We start from the raw sequence: 15739 nt of genomic DNA on the forward strand, positions 1-15739 counted from the left end.
GTTGTCTCGGATTCTCCAGCATCTGCAGTTCCTACTATCTCTGATTCCACTATATGCAGGCAAACTTGTAATTAAAATTTTATTCTTTTTCCCCGACAGAGAAAGGAGAGTGTTCTTTAAATGGAGAAGACGGAAAGGATCCACAATCTCCGTATTCTGTGGAAACACCTTACGGCTTTCAAATAGACCTGGATTTTCTGAAATATGTCGATGATATACAAAGAGGAAACACCATAAAGAAACTTAATATCCAAAGAAAACCCAAAGTGGCTAAAACACCCACAAACCTTAGAAACACTGGAGACCAGGTCAGTGGATGGACCTCTACAGAATCCCTGTCCTCCTCCAACAGTGAAGACAGCAAATTGTCACCATCTTTATTTATTGGAGCAAGAAGTCAACACACTCCTCAAACGAGAGCTGGTGGTATTGAGGCATTGCCGGCATTTTTAACTGTTCAGGAAAATAAGCTGTTACCACCACCCTCACCAAAACCAACTGCGCACAACTTCCATGTTGAGAAAACTCTGATGGAGACTCGTCGAAGGTTGGAACAAGAGCGACTGATCATGCAGTCATCCATCGGAGATGCCCCCCGACCTCGATTTGCAAGTTTTGGAGGAACGGGCTCCACCAGCTCTTTAGCTTCGTTTACTGGATCCAGTGGACTGAGTCAAGTGTCCCCAAATTCTCAGCAAGTTCATAACGGTTTCCAAGCAAATGGGGATTGCAATCCTTATTTTATTTCATCGATGGGCAGTTCGATTCGCCACAGTCCTTTGAGTTCAGGTATCACAACACCTGTCACAAATGTAACCCCAATGCATCTACAGCACATCAGGGAACAAATGGTAGTTGCACTGCGTCGGCTGAAAGAGCTTGAGGAGCAGGTGAAAACAATTCCAATTTTACAGGTAAAAATTTCAGTGTTACAAGAAGAACGCAGGCAATTGACTGCACAGCTGAAAAACCAAAAGATTTCAAATCAGAATGCTGCGTGTGGGTTCCGAAAGCGATCCTACAGTGCAGGAAATGCAGATCATTTTGAACAGTTACTCCAGACTAAGCAGGGAGGAGAACTCCACATTGACTCAGAGGATGAGATGGAAAGTTTAGAGCAAACATCCTTGCGAATGGAAGAGTTCAGGCAACTGACTGCAGAAATGCAAGCTCTTGAAAAGAAGATTCAGGACAGTAGTGATGAGAAACTAAGCAGCAATAGAATGTGCGCAGAACCATCGGTAAAAACAAAAGAATATAGGTCCATAGCTTCTGGAGCAGATGTGAATATGAACGAAACTGTGGTTTACAATCGATCTGCAAAACTTTTCAAAGATGTAGCAGTGGGGCCAGCTGTCAAACATACAGATGCCTGTGTTGGGGTCACTGAGACTCTGCTAGGTGTCACAACAGAGGCAGAGATGGAAATTGAACTGCAGCAGCAGACCATCGATGCGCTAAAAGAGAAAATTTACAGGCTGGAGGTGCAATTAAAAGAAACTACACATGAAGTGGAGATGAGTAAATTGAAATTAGAGCTGCAGGTTGCTGGATCAAGGAAAAAGACAGATAAATATGTAATGGCACAACCACTGGTCTCCACTGCATCAATACAAGCAGTAGTACAAATGAGAAACCAAATGGTTGGTGAGCATGTAAGCAGCTGTGATGCTTGTGTAGGCACTCAACAGCAAACCCACAGCACAGGAGTCACTTGTAGACCTGATCTCCAAGATGCTGCTGTGGGGCCAGATATACCATTGAACTGTTGGATTGTACGTGAGAAGGTAGAATTGCAGGATATGGGTGTCGGTCGTCACATTGTAATGTGTGATAAAACTGTGGATTGTGGGATAGAGAAAAATTTCTCAGACATGGCCACAAACACAGAAAGGTGCATTCAGGATCAAGATCTAATCAAGATGAGAGAAAAGGTTCTTCAAACCAAGGAATCTAAATCAGTCGGGTGTGGTGATTGTTCAGTGGATGTTATTGTTTCTCAACCAAAAGAACTAATCTCCTCCAGTACTAACACTGTTCACATTAATGCAATTGATAAAGCTGTAATGGCAAGACCTGAAACTGCAAACCAACACACACACACAGACATATATAGATTGAACCAATTCACAAATACTGAGCTAGTAACAGTTGCAGACTCTATGACTAATACTCTAGTGAGCAATTACAATAAAGAGACCAACACTACAGCCATTGAAACACGAACTGTAGCTGTGGGAGATGGTAGGGTGAAAGATGTCAATGGAACTCTTAAGACACGCTCCATTGGTGTAGGTACAACAGCTACTTATGATATTGATTTGGAGAAGTCATCTGTTAAGAGAAAAGATTTTGGAGTTGGCCAATTAAACATAAAGGAGAACTATCTTGTTGGTTTGAAAACCAGAAATATTGGTTGTGGTACAATTAATCATCAACTTGTGACTCCAAACACGAAAAGCATCGGTGTTGGTGAGGAGGCTGTGTTTGCAGCAATAAACCAACAAGCTGATCCAGAGACTGATTCCACATTAAACCACTACGTTGAGCGTGTGCAAAAGTTGTTACAGGAGCAGCAGATGTTACTGGCTGAAAATTATACCGAGCTAGCCGATGCATTTGGGCAGCCCCACTCTCAGATCGGATCTCTCAACTCCCAGCTTATCAATACATTGACCTCGATAAATTCTGTCATGAAACATGGGAACACTGAGGAAATAAAGAACAGTGACATTGTCAATCCTTGTGCGGACACTGTGATGACAGGTTAGTCGCAGTGGATCTATAGCTTTGTAATTGAGAGCAGTATTTTAATGTGTTTGCTCACTCTGACTAATTTTAAAGTTTTAGCTTAAACCTTTTGCCATCATATTTTGAAATTAACATTGAATGCAATGAAATTTGTGTTTGCCTCTGCCCAATTGATTTTCATCACCAATCCATCTTCCCTTTTTGATCAGTGATGACAAAACTTGTAAGCAAGTGAAATTATCCAAAAACATGCCTTATCCTGAAGTGAGTTGCAAAATCAGTGTAAAATTCATTTTCCATTGAAAGATATCTGAATCAAAGTAAGAGAATAAATTTGGTTTGATGGTTGTACATTTAAGGAGCAGACAAAAAAAATTTAGATGAACATGGGAGTTCAATGCTCTTTTTTTGTGGATTACCTGGTTCTGATTGCAACTTTATTGTATTATTTAAGAGAAACTATTCTGCTGTATTTATCAACATTGATGGAAGTCTTGAAGGCTATGTAACAGTTTCCTTATTGCAGTGAAATGTTTGGTTTTTAATGGTAGTTAAGAAGCTTATTTAAGCACTATTGGAACTGCCATCCTTTTGAGTAAACTCATGGCAGACAAATAATGAACTGATCTATTGCATGGACTTGCGTCAATATTTAGTCGCAACTGTTTTGCTGTTAGCAATAAGCAGGATGTTATCAACTTCATTGTGTAAAATTGCTCAGCAGGATGATACATTAATTTTGACTTGGATTTCCATAGCTCAGTGTTTACATCCTTGGGACATCCCAGATTACTGCAGTCAGTGGATTAATGCAATGTAGGGAAGCACAACAACCACTTATGATATTGATTTGGAGAAGTCACCTGTTAAGACAAAGATTTTGGAGTTTGCCAATTAAACATAAATGATGATAATTTCCAAATGCAAGCTGCCATAGACAACATTTCTAACAGGATATTCTGATTAGAACTCCTTCAGAAATCTGGAGCTGCATTTCTATTCTGACAGGTCCTTCATAACACAGTAGTCGGAGCAGGGAAGGAGGAGAAAAAATTGCTTTCTAATTCTGTGACTGCTATTTCAGGTGAAGCCTGGTACCCAGTTGATGCAATTTACCGAACATTTCAGTTATCCCATTACATTGGTCACGTTAATTTTAAATTAAATGATCAGTTTATGCTGACTTTGCACCTAGTGGTGTTATCACTGGGCTGTTAATCTAGGGACACAGACAATATTCTGGGAACCCCAGTTGGAATCCCATCACAGCAGATGGTGGAATATGAATCCAGTAAAAACACCTGGAATTAAAAGTCTAATGATGACCATGAATCCATTGTCAATTGTTGGAAAAATCCATCTGGTTCACTAACGTCCTTTAGGGAAGGAAACTGCCATCCTTACCTGGTCTGGCCTCCATGTGACTCCAGACCCACAGCAATGTGGTTGACTCTCAGCTGCCCTCTTGGCAATTAGGGATGGGCAATAAATGCTGCCTAGCCAGTGACACCCTCATCCTGTTAATGAATAAAGAAAAAGAAAAGATCCGTGATTGAATTTGACAGCTAAGTGTATTCTGTGATCTGACAGAATGCACCAGTGCTTGGAAAGTTCTTTGTTGATTTCATCATTGGCTGGCTGATGATTAGTCATTAACAAAACAACATCAGAATTTCAAGAATGTGACTACTGTATTTAAAAATGTTTGATATTTACTGGTTTGTTCCTAGTTATAGTTGCAATAGCTTTTCATCTTGCTCAATATTTTTCTGCCATTCATAAGAACTGATATTGCACAGTGCAACTTGGTAGGGCTGTGAGCTAGGGTTGGAGAAAGCGAAGTTATTGACCTTATTCTGTGACCAGAAGTCTCTCCAACAAGGGGTCAACGTGGAACCCTATTAGTTTACCATTAAACCTATCTTTAGTGTAATTTTATGCTCATAATTTTAAAGTCTACTTTTGGACGTATAAATTTTCAACTTTTTCTTTACAACTTTGAACAGTGTTGATATACATTTTATGATGATATATAGCATCACAGAATGATACAGCATTCACTCATTGTGCTTTGCTCTGTCCTTGAAAGAGCTGTTTAATTAATCCCACCCCTCTTTCCCCGCAGCTCAGCAAATTTTCAACAACAACAAAAACAAATTGGTGGAAAAGCCCAGCAGGTCTGGCAGCATCTGTGGAAAGAAATCAGAGTTTTGGGTCCAGTGACCCTTCCTCAGAACTGATGGTAGCTAGGAAAATGTTGGTTTTTATACGGAAGATAAGATGGAGGGGGATAAAGAATAAATGATGGTTAGAGGTAGAGCCCAAAGAGAGAGAAGAACAGTTGGATAGACAAAACAGTGGATAACGATCTGCCTAAGAGCGTGAATAGCTACTAATGGGGACAATTAGTGGCTAACTATGGATAGTGTGTAGTAGTAGACCATGTGATGACAAGGCCTTGTCAAACCCTACCAGAGGCTGTAGAGTTCCCAAGCAGAGAATTTGCATTTATGTATCCAGTTTCCCTTTGATAGATGCTATTGCATCTGTACCCATTGCCATTTGAGAGAGTGCATTTGAAACAACAATTTCCTACAGAAATTTACTGCCCCCCCCCCATAACATCGCTAGTTCTTTTGCTCATTACCATAAATTTGTAAGGTTTATTTACAGAGCCTTCTACCACTTGAAACAATTTCATCTTATTTACTCTATCAAACCCTTTTACAATTTTGAACACCTCTATCAAACTTTCACCTTCTCCTCATCCAATGCAGGGATAATGAAGAACACTTTGAAAGAGAATAGCAATTCAGATCGTTTTTAAATGGCCAGAGACAGACATTTTGGTATTCAGAGGTATTGAGTACTTAATCATGGAAAGTAACTCTCAGAAAAGGTGAATAATCAGGAAAGCAAATGGCATGTTGGCCTTTATGATGAAAGGATTGGAGTGTGTGTGTCAAGTAGTCTTACTGCAATTGTACAATTCTTTGGTGAGACCACACTTAAATACTGTGCACGCTTTTGGTCTCCCTACCTAAGGAAGCAAATGCTAGCTATAAAGCAAGTATAGCTAAAGTGTGTTTGCTAAATTGATCCATTGAACTATATCAATCTCTTGAGGATTCTGGTTGGCTAGTTAATGGGAGGAGAAAGAACAGAAACAAAGTTGTTGGAAAAGCTCAGCAGGTCTGACAGCATCTGTGAAGGAAAAAACAGAGTTAACGTTTCGGGTCCGGAGACCCTTCCCCTGTTTAAAAGTCACAGGTCACACGCTGAGTAGGAGGCCAACTTTTTAAGACTGAGTTGAGGAAAAAAACTTTTCATCCAAATGTTTGTGGGCCAGAGGTGTATAAAGGCAGTTACTCCTCTTTCTGAAGTTTACCATCTTTACAATTATTCCGTTTCTTAATTTTGGCTTATTTACTTATGAACCAGACAAAGAGGAAACAATTAATTTAAAAACTGAAAGAACTGCAGATGCTGGAAATCGAAATCAAAAACAAAAACAGAAATTGAAGGAAAAGCTCAGCAGGTCTGGCGGCATCTGTGGAGAGAAATCAGAGTGAACGTTTCGGGTCCAGTGACCCTTCCTCATAACAGAGTAAATTAATTTTCTGCTTTAAATGGATGTGTAAAATGATTAGCTGTACCTCTGCCACCAACGCTGTTAACGGGGAAGAGACAACAATTGCAACTTGCTTCTGGAAGGGAGAAATTGAAATTTTAGTAAGATAGCTCTGCACATAAAGCAGAATTAAAATAAATCTTAAAAGTGTTCACCTTATTAATATGAGATCTCTCTACAATTTTATGCGAGAGGTGGAACATGTGTAGCAAGTTGGTAAATTAAAGTCCTAGAGATGTACAGCATGGAAACAGACCCTTCAGTCCAACTCATCCACGTCGACCAGATATCCTAAATTAATCTATTCCCATTTGACAACATTTGGCCCATATCCCTCTAACCCTTGCTGTTCATATACCCATCCAGATGCCTTTTAAATGTTGTAATTGCACCAGTCTCCACCACAATTGTTGATAAAATTTTAGCTATGCATAAAGCTGTTTTACAATAACAATAGATCCTGCTAATTTAATGATTACATGTTCAATAACTGCTGAATGTTGCAGACAAGGCCATTAATGATTGCTACCAGAAATGTCTGGAATTGAAAGTTGCAAAGTGAAATCTGAGAAGATTGCTGCTTCCCCTTCAGTCTCCACCATTAACAATGTCGAGCCAATTTGTTCAGTTAAATAATTATAGGTGTGTGTTTGTGGAAACACTTCAAATTTTGGGGATTAGTCATGCAGTATGAATAAGATTATGCAGTCAAAACACATTCTTTATTTAACAATGTAGATGCATATAATCTGCTCGTGTGACTGATATCATCATGTCAATAGGTTAGTTATAATTTATTGATTTACTAGAAAATTATTCTGAAGTCGTGAATGTGAAATCTGGGACATGATAAAGGATGTTCTTTTTGATGTTTCTCTTCAGTATAGTTAGATTAAGTTTGAAAATTATTACCTATCTATCTCCTCAGCAATGAATGACAAGATTTCAAAAACGATAGGTTATATTTGGTGGCTTGTAATTTAGTAACGTAGCATTTTTCACCTTCTAAACAACACAGCTGGGTAGTGTTGTAGAACAGAGAGACCTAGGGGTTCAGGCATATAAATCTTTGAACAAAAACAAGTTGCTGGAAAAGCTGATTTACAGCATCTGCAGTTCTTTAGGTTTTACATAATTCTTTGAAACTTGCGTCACATGTAAACAGGGTGGTTAAGAAGGCATTTAGCACGCTTGCCTTCATTGCTCAGGCCTTTGAGTATAGGAGTTGGGACATCATGTTGAGATTGTACAGGACACTGGTGAGGTGTCTTCTGGAGGACTGTGTACAGTTCTGGTTGCTCTGCTATAGGAAGGATATTATTGAAGAGGGTTCAGAAAAGATTTACCGGGATGTTGCCATGAATGGAGAGTTTGAGTTCTAAAAATAGGCTGGGGACTTTTTTCACTTGAGCGTAAGTGGTTGAGGGGTGACCTTATAGAGGCTTATAAAATCATGAGGGTCATAGATAAGGTGAATAGCAAAAGTCTTTTCCCTAGGATAAGAGAGTTCAAAACTAGGGGACATATTTTTAAGGGGAGAGGAGAAAGATTTAAAAAGGACAATAGGGAAAACCATTTTACACAGAGTGGTTAATGTATGGAATGAACTGGCAGAGGAAGTGGTGGATGCAGGTAAAGTTACATTTCAAGGACATTTGGATAAGTATATGAATTGGAAAGGTTTGGAGGAATATGGGCCAAATGCAGGCACGTGGAACTAGTTTAGTTTGGGAACTTGGTCAGTGTGGAGCAGTTGTTCCGAAGGGTCTGTTTCCATGCAGTACGACCCTGTCTATGACTCCTTGACTGTGCTGTGTGGCAGAAGGACAGGCTGAATTGTGTATTGTAAATTTTGTTGTGTTTCTCCCCCCTCTTTCTGGCTACACTCCGTTCCCTCACTGGAATGACAAGGAATTGGCCTGTCCTTCCGCTTTGCCAATCCCACTCTACGGGACTCCTTTCCAATGTTTCATGCAGTTATCAAGCAGAGATTAAAATACAGCCAGAAGGTAAATGTATAAAACTGAAAGAACTGCAGATGCTGGAAATCAGAAATGCAAACAGAAATTGCTGGAAAAACTCAGTAGGTCTGGCAGCATCTGTGGAGAGAGATCAGAGTTAACGTTTCAGGTCCAGTGACCCTTCTTCAGAAAAGAGGTTCGTGCCGTTTGTTGATACAATCAGTTTGCAAGCCAGGCAAACCTTTTAGACTTTATCTGTATAATGTACAAATGGCAAACACTGGCTTCACCTGGTTTTACTATCCTACTTCCATTAAATAAAAACAGGGTCCTGAACGTGAAACTTTTAACTCCGTTTCTCTCTACGCAGATGCTGACAGACCTGAGATTCTCCAGCACTTCTTACGTTTCAGATATCCAGCATTTACAGTATTTTGCTTTCATTCAAGTTATCCATACCTGGCCAGTGGATGATGGCAAACTATCCTGTTATATGATTAGCTCAACCCTGTCCTTGTTCAATGTGTCACCTGAGTGTTTAATCCATTGAAAGTCACTGACAAGCAGTTAACAAGGGGACAATGTTTTTCCTATCTTAGCTCATGGCTACTGAGGCTAGTTATATAGCAGCATTGCACCTATTTCTGCAGATGACATTTAATTTAACAAAAACTCAATTTTTGAAGGTGGAATTGTTCTTCCAAGTGTCTGTGAAATGAATTGCACGTTGAGTAGAGTGTTGACTTGTGGAGTGAGGGGTGAGGGGTGTGGAGGTGTGCTATCGAAATATGTTCCATGAAGCAAAGTATGCTTCCTTGTTCATTTAGCAGATGGTGTTTTGTTTTATTGCAGTGAAAAGCCTTCTAGCTGATTTCTCAAATGGGCTTTAGCATGTCGGTTTAATTTATGTATTTGGAATAAAGGAAAAGCATGTGCAAGTCCCGTAGCATTTTGATAACTTTAAATAGAATAATCCTTGTATTGTATGTATCTTCAGGAAATGTTTCTGTTAGGTTCAACCTCAGTAGTTTTGAGGGAAATATACCCACAGTTGGTTAAAATCTGAGGTTGTTTTGATCGGATGAAGCTGAGGAGACTGGTAATTATTAACCTGACAAGCTGGTGTAAACAGAATTCTTTCTTCATGACAGAGAAATATTTTTCAACCTGAAATGCAGCCAGTGTATTTCAGTTCATCAGAGCAATGATGCAACTTGTACCTCATATTTTGCACCCTTTTTAATTTCTTGAACAACAGGAAGAACATACTAGTTCAGTGGAATTTTTGTAGCTTGATGTTTTCCATATTGGCTTGCTAAATTCCTCCCAAAGCCAAATATGTTTTGACTTAAAGAGCTGCGGGACTGACCACTTAATCTATGCAACAGTAAAATACTAAATAAAAACCTAAAGAACCGCGGATGCTGTAAATCAGGAACCAAAACAAAGTTTCTGGAAAAGCTTAACAGGTCTAGCAGCATCTGTGAAGAAAAAATTAGAGTTAACGTTTTGGGTCCGGTGACCCTTTGTCAATTCTGGTAATTGGAAACGAAAACTTTAACTCTAATTTTACGTAAAACGTTAACTCGGGCTGCCAGACCTGCTGAGCTTTTCTAGCAACTTTGTTTTTGTTCCCAATCTATGCAACAGTGATAGTTTGAGGAGGCTCCAGGAAAATTAAGTTTTTAAAAATGGGAATTAAACTTTGTTCTCCATAATGTAAAAACAACCTGCAGTGAATCTGTTGGAGGTGTATAGTGAATGTTCGTAAAGAGAAATGTCCGGTTTTATTGTCTGCTTTGTATGCCATCCTTCAGAACTCTGTCTGTTCAGGGAATGTAGTGTTTTGCTTTACAGAAACTCGCGGATATATGTTCTGTGATTTTCTGACTTTATTATGTACATGTTGACATTTCTGATTGTTTTGTTTTGTTCTTGAGATAAGTCGTTGCTAAGATTGGGTTTTGCAGTGTGTTAGACACCTCATGCCACACCCACGCGTGAGCTATGACACATTGTCGAGCTTTTTGAATGTCAGAACCAAACCCACCTGTTTTGAGATTGCTAAAAATACACTGTGAATATCATTTTAGATATGTAGAAAAATAGAAACAGGCCATTCGGCCCTTCGAGCCTACTCTGCCACTTCATACGATCAGCCAACTCAGTACCTTGGTCCAGCTTTTGCTCCACATCATTTGATCCCTTTATTCCCAAGGCCTCACTCTTTCCTTCGGGTGTCTCTCACCAAGGCACTACATTAATATGGATTCAGAGTCAAAATTAAGCCAAACCAGGCAAATTTCCTTCACTAAGGTGGGTAATTACAACACGCAGTGGTAGTTTGATTGTCATTGTTACTAAGACCAGTCAGATTCCAGATTTATGACTTGAAGTTAAATTCCAACAACAGCCACGGTGGGATTTTAACCCATGTCTCCAGATTAGAGCAGTGTGTACTATCTACAGGATGCACTACAGAAATTCACCAAAGATCCTCCGACAGCACTTCCAAACTCATTCAGAAATGGTAAGAACTGCCGATGCTGGAGTCAGAGACAGTACAGTGTGGAGCTGGAGGAACACAGCAGGCCATGCAGCATCAATGGAGCAGGAAAGCTGACGTTTTGGGTCAGGACCTTTCTTCAGAAATTCCTGACCCAAAATGTCAGCTTTCCTGCTCCTCTGATGCTGCCTGGCCTGCTGTGTTCCTTCAGCTCCACGCTGTGTTACCTCCAGACTCATGACCACTTCTATCTAGAAAGATAAGACGTGGAGGTGTGGGTGTTGGACTGGGGTGGACAAAGTCCGAAGTCAGACGACACCAGGTTATAGTCCAACAGGTTTATTTGGAATCCTATAAACTTTCAGAGTGTAGCCCCTTAGTCAGGTGCAGCAGACACACGGGAACACCACCACCTCCAAGTTCCCCTCTGAGCCACTCACCATCCTGACGTTGAAATATATTGCCGTTCCTTCACTGTTGCTGGATCAAAATCCTGAATTCCCTCCCTAATGGCATTGTGGGTCAACCCACAGCATGTGGACTGCAACGGTTCAAGAAGGCAGCTCACCCCACCACCTTCTCAAGGGCAACTAGGGACAGACAATAAATGCTGGCCTGCCAGCAACGCCCACATCTCACAAATGAGTGACGAATTAGACTGGACCTCTGGATCCAGTGCCATTATTTGTAATGCACTACCTTCCCCTTGCCCTTCTTGGTGATGACAGACCACACATAAGGAAGGTGCTATTGAAGGCTTTATGATGAGTTGCTGCTGTTCATCTTGTATATGGTACACACTGCCACCGCTGTGTCTGTCAATGGAGGAGGGAGTGCATGTTTGAGGTTTGGATATAGTGCCTGTTGAGCAGGCTGCTCTGTCCTGCTTGCCAAACAAGACAACCACGGATGGCAAAACAGTAAGAGGCAACATTAAACAGGAAGAAAAAACACACAAAATTTGCCAAACTGAGATAGCTTCAGAGATATAACAAAAGCATGAAAGATTGCCGGAGATGATACCACCAATAGTACAAAAAGCTGCTAAGTGGGACAATGAAAATCTTGCGAGGCAGTTCAGTTGATTTTGCAGTTTTACAATTTTGAGGAAGTATGAGGTGGCTGCGGACGATGTGGATTCTGTTATAAGTGAAAGAAAAGGGAATAGCAGACATGCTGAAACTATTCTGCATTGGAATTCAAAGTGGAGAAAGAAGATAGTATGTCACACTTGCCAAGAAACTAAAATTGGATCAGGCATGGTAATTCACTAAAATTTATTTTTTAAAAGTAGTATCAATGATCAAAGAAATAGTTATAGATCCTGAGGGTCAGGTGGTTTCCATTTCAGGGTTGAAAAAGGAAAACATTTCAGATACCATACTATGATCTTTACAGTTTCTCTCTATTTTGGGAACCATTTGTTTAGATTGGAAAGTGGCCCATAACATTCAGACAACAAAATGGTCAGTGAGGGAAACCGGGGAGTTACAGATCAGTTAGCCAATTTGGGAAATTGCTAGAGGCTATAATTTAATTGAGAGTGATAGATGACCTTGGAGAAGGCCAGCCAGGATGGACTTGTGCAAGACAGGTCAAACCAAAAGGCTGAAGAAAGGATGGTGAAATGGATTTCTAGAGGCATTTGATAAAGTCCTTCATCCTAGACTCTAGGTGTAATCTTTGAGTAGGTGCTGGGAGTACAGGGAGCAAGGTGAGATGGGGTACTAGATTTGGGGATGGGTCAAAACTCAGATTGTTAACAATGTGGTGAATATTTGCAATCAAGTTCTTGGAACTTTAAAAGTGGATTGAGCTTTTTGATGGCAAGCATCAGGAAGCCCTATTGCAAGCATGTGCATCTTACATTTGCTCATTAAAGGCTAGCTTGCCAGAATCAAGTTCTACTTTCCAGCGAAGTTCTCCGCAAGCAAGCAATATGTGTCTCCAGGTTTACAACTGCATCGAAATGGTGGGCAGCAAGCAAGATAGACCTCTTTCTTCAGAACAGTTCTGAAGAAGGGTCACTATCACCGGACCCGAAATGTTAACTCTGTTTTTGCCTTCACAGATGCTGCCAGACCCACTGAGCTTTTCCAGCAATTTGTTTTTGTTCAATATTAACTCTGTCTTCTCTCTCCATACATGCTGCCAGACTGCTGAGTTTTTCCAACAATTTCTGTTTTAGTATCAGATCTTCGGCATCCACAGTTCTTTGTTTGATATTATTGAGGTACTCGTCTCCCTGGAGTGAGTAACTGCTGCATTCCCATCTCTAGGGAGCATTTGTCTATCCCGTGCCCACAAGAGATCAGGTGGCAGTGATCAAAGTTGCACTGGGCACGGAGGATAACCAAGGGAGGGAGGCTGGAGTGTTAGGGGCATGCGTCTTTTAAAGTTGGCCAAGTATCTGTCTATCCAAGGGCGTGAGAAGGACTGACTTGGTAAGGATGGAAGAACTGGAATGTCTGCTGCTACTCAGAGAGTAGACTTATCACCGTGCCCTTTGAAATACGGCTCCATATACCATAGGGTAGCATGGGCCATTGACTTCATTTTCACCTCGCCACCAGATTCACCATGCTCCCCGTCCATCAGTTTGTAAAGAAGTGAGAGCCACATAATCGTACGGGAATAGCTGACCTGCCCTGAGAGGAAGTGACACTCGCTTCCACGCCTGCTGCTAAATTTGCATTCTGAAACATGAGATGATGCCCTTCGGGTTGAAGTTGATGCTGATTGAATTGGAGGCAGATAATTGATGTGGTTAGGAAATTGGCTGAGAGGCAGGAGAACTTGAGTATGTATAATGGGCAGGAACCACTTCACAATTGGCAACTCATGACTATTTGTATTCCATTTGTATTCAGGCCACAACTATTCACCACATTTCCAAGTTTGATAATGATGCAAAAACAGCAAGTATTGGAAGCAATGTAGAGATTATTCATAATTAATGAGAGAGATTTGGGCTGTGCTGGCTATCCCATTATGGTTCCTCCCAGTTGGCATTGAGCTGCCTTCTCAACCCTGTCCAGATCGCAAGGTGTAGCTACACTCACCGTGCTGCAAGGGAGAGAGTTCCAGCAGTTTGACCCAAGGAGTGTGTAGGATTGTGATATAGTTCCAGTATGGTGTGTGGCTTGACAGAGAACTTGCAGTTGGTGGTATTCCTGTGTATCTGCCGTCCTTGTCCCTGTCCCTCTAGATGGTAGTGATCATGGCTTTGGAAGGTGCTGTCGGAGGAGCCTGGGTGAGTTACTGTAGTGTATCTTGTGGATGGTGCACACAGCTACCACTGTGCCTCAATGGTGAAGGGATTGAATGTTGAAGGCAGTAGATAGAGTGCCAGTCAAATGGGCTGCTTTATTCTGAATGGCATCAAGATTAGTGATTGCTGCTGGAGCTGTACCCAACCAGACAGTAGACAGTCATTGAGTCCTAGAGACCTACAGCACAGAGGAAGGCCCTTCTAATCATCATGCCTGTCAAATACAACCACCTCACTATTCTAATCCCATTTTCCAGAATTTAGCCCATAGTCTTATATGTCTCGGCATTGTAAGTGCACATCTAAATACTTTGTCAATGTTATGAGGGTTTCTGCCCTTACCACCCTTACATTTCCAGATTCCCACCACCCTTTGGGTAAAAATAAAAATTTCCTCACATCTCCTCTAAACTTCCTTGCCCTTACCTTAAATCTATGCCCCATGGTCATTGATCCCTCCAGCAAAGGGAAAAGTCTCTTCCTGTCTCCTCTATCTGTGCTCCTTAAATTTATACATCTCTATCGTGTCCCCTTTCTCTCTCCTCCGCTCTATGGAAAAACCCCAGTCTGTCCAATCCCTCCTCACAACTGAAACTCACCAGCCCTGGCAACATCCTGGTAAATCTGCTCTGCACCTTCTCCAGTGCTATCACATCCCTCCTGTAAATATGGATTCCAGAACTGCACACAATACTCTAGATGCAGCCTAACCAACATTTTATATGGCTCCAGAATAACATCCCTGCTCTTAAACACTGTGCCTTGACTAATAAAGGCAAGTGTACTGCATGGCTCATAAACACTTTATCTACCTGCGTTGATGGATGGTAGGCATGCAGACCAAGGTCCCTCTGATCCTTGGAGCTTCCCAGGATCCATTGTTTATCTTGTATTCCCTTGCCTTGTTTGTCCTACCTAAGTGTTTTACCTTATATTTATCCAGTTGGAATTCCCTTTGCCACTGACCAGCTTATCTGACCAGCCTGTCTATATCCTCCTGTTGTCTAAGACTAACCTCCCCACTATTTACCATCCCACAAATATTCTGAATCACCCGTGAACTTACTGATCAACCCTCCTACATTCAAGTCTAAATCATTTGTGTAAACCATAAACAGTAAGGGCCCCAAGGCTAACCCCTGTGGGACCCCACGGGACTCACTTTCAGTTGGGAAAAAAACACCCCTCAATCATCATCTTCTGCTTCCTGCCACTCAGTCGATTCTGGATCCAATTTGCCAAATTTCCATGGATCCCGTGGACTCTTTCCTTTGCTATCAGTCTCCCATGTGGGACCTTATCAAAAGCCTTGCTGAAGTCTAAGTAAACTACATCAATAGCATTGCCCTTATCTACACACCAGGTTACTTCCTTGCAAAATTTAATCAATTTCCACTGTTTCTTACTGAAGCAATCCAGTTTTGGCCTGTGTGTACAGTTACTTCTGTATTACCCAAGTATCTTTTTTTTGGCATTCATGCAGCTCTTTATTCACGTGCTGACTATTCCTGGGAACAGATTCAGATTCTACTGTACAACAATGATGCACAACACTATATCTCAATCCTTCCATGGCCTTCACACCATCAGATTGCTCATACAGTCACAGATTGGCTGCA

General features: G+C 41.1%; 1 protein-coding gene across 6 annotated transcripts in view; it reads left to right on the plus strand.

Annotated features, from left to right (window-relative positions):
* kank1a (KN motif and ankyrin repeat domains 1a) overlaps positions 1 to 15739 on the plus strand; it is a 238018-nt gene that overhangs the window by 201017 nt on the left and 21262 nt on the right. For all 6 annotated transcript variants that reach the window (XM_048594926.1, XM_048594928.1, XM_048594925.1 and 3 more), the window contains one exon: positions 100 to 2766. In XM_048594926.1, the coding sequence (XP_048450883.1) occupies positions 100 to 2766 (2667 nt within the window). The remainder of the gene's footprint in view (positions 1 to 99; positions 2767 to 15739) is intronic.

Source organism: Rhincodon typus, chromosome 3 (assembly GCF_021869965.1).
Source record: "Rhincodon typus isolate 14 chromosome 3, sRhiTyp1.1, whole genome shotgun sequence".
Lineage (NCBI taxonomy): Eukaryota > Metazoa > Chordata > Chondrichthyes > Orectolobiformes > Rhincodontidae > Rhincodon > Rhincodon typus.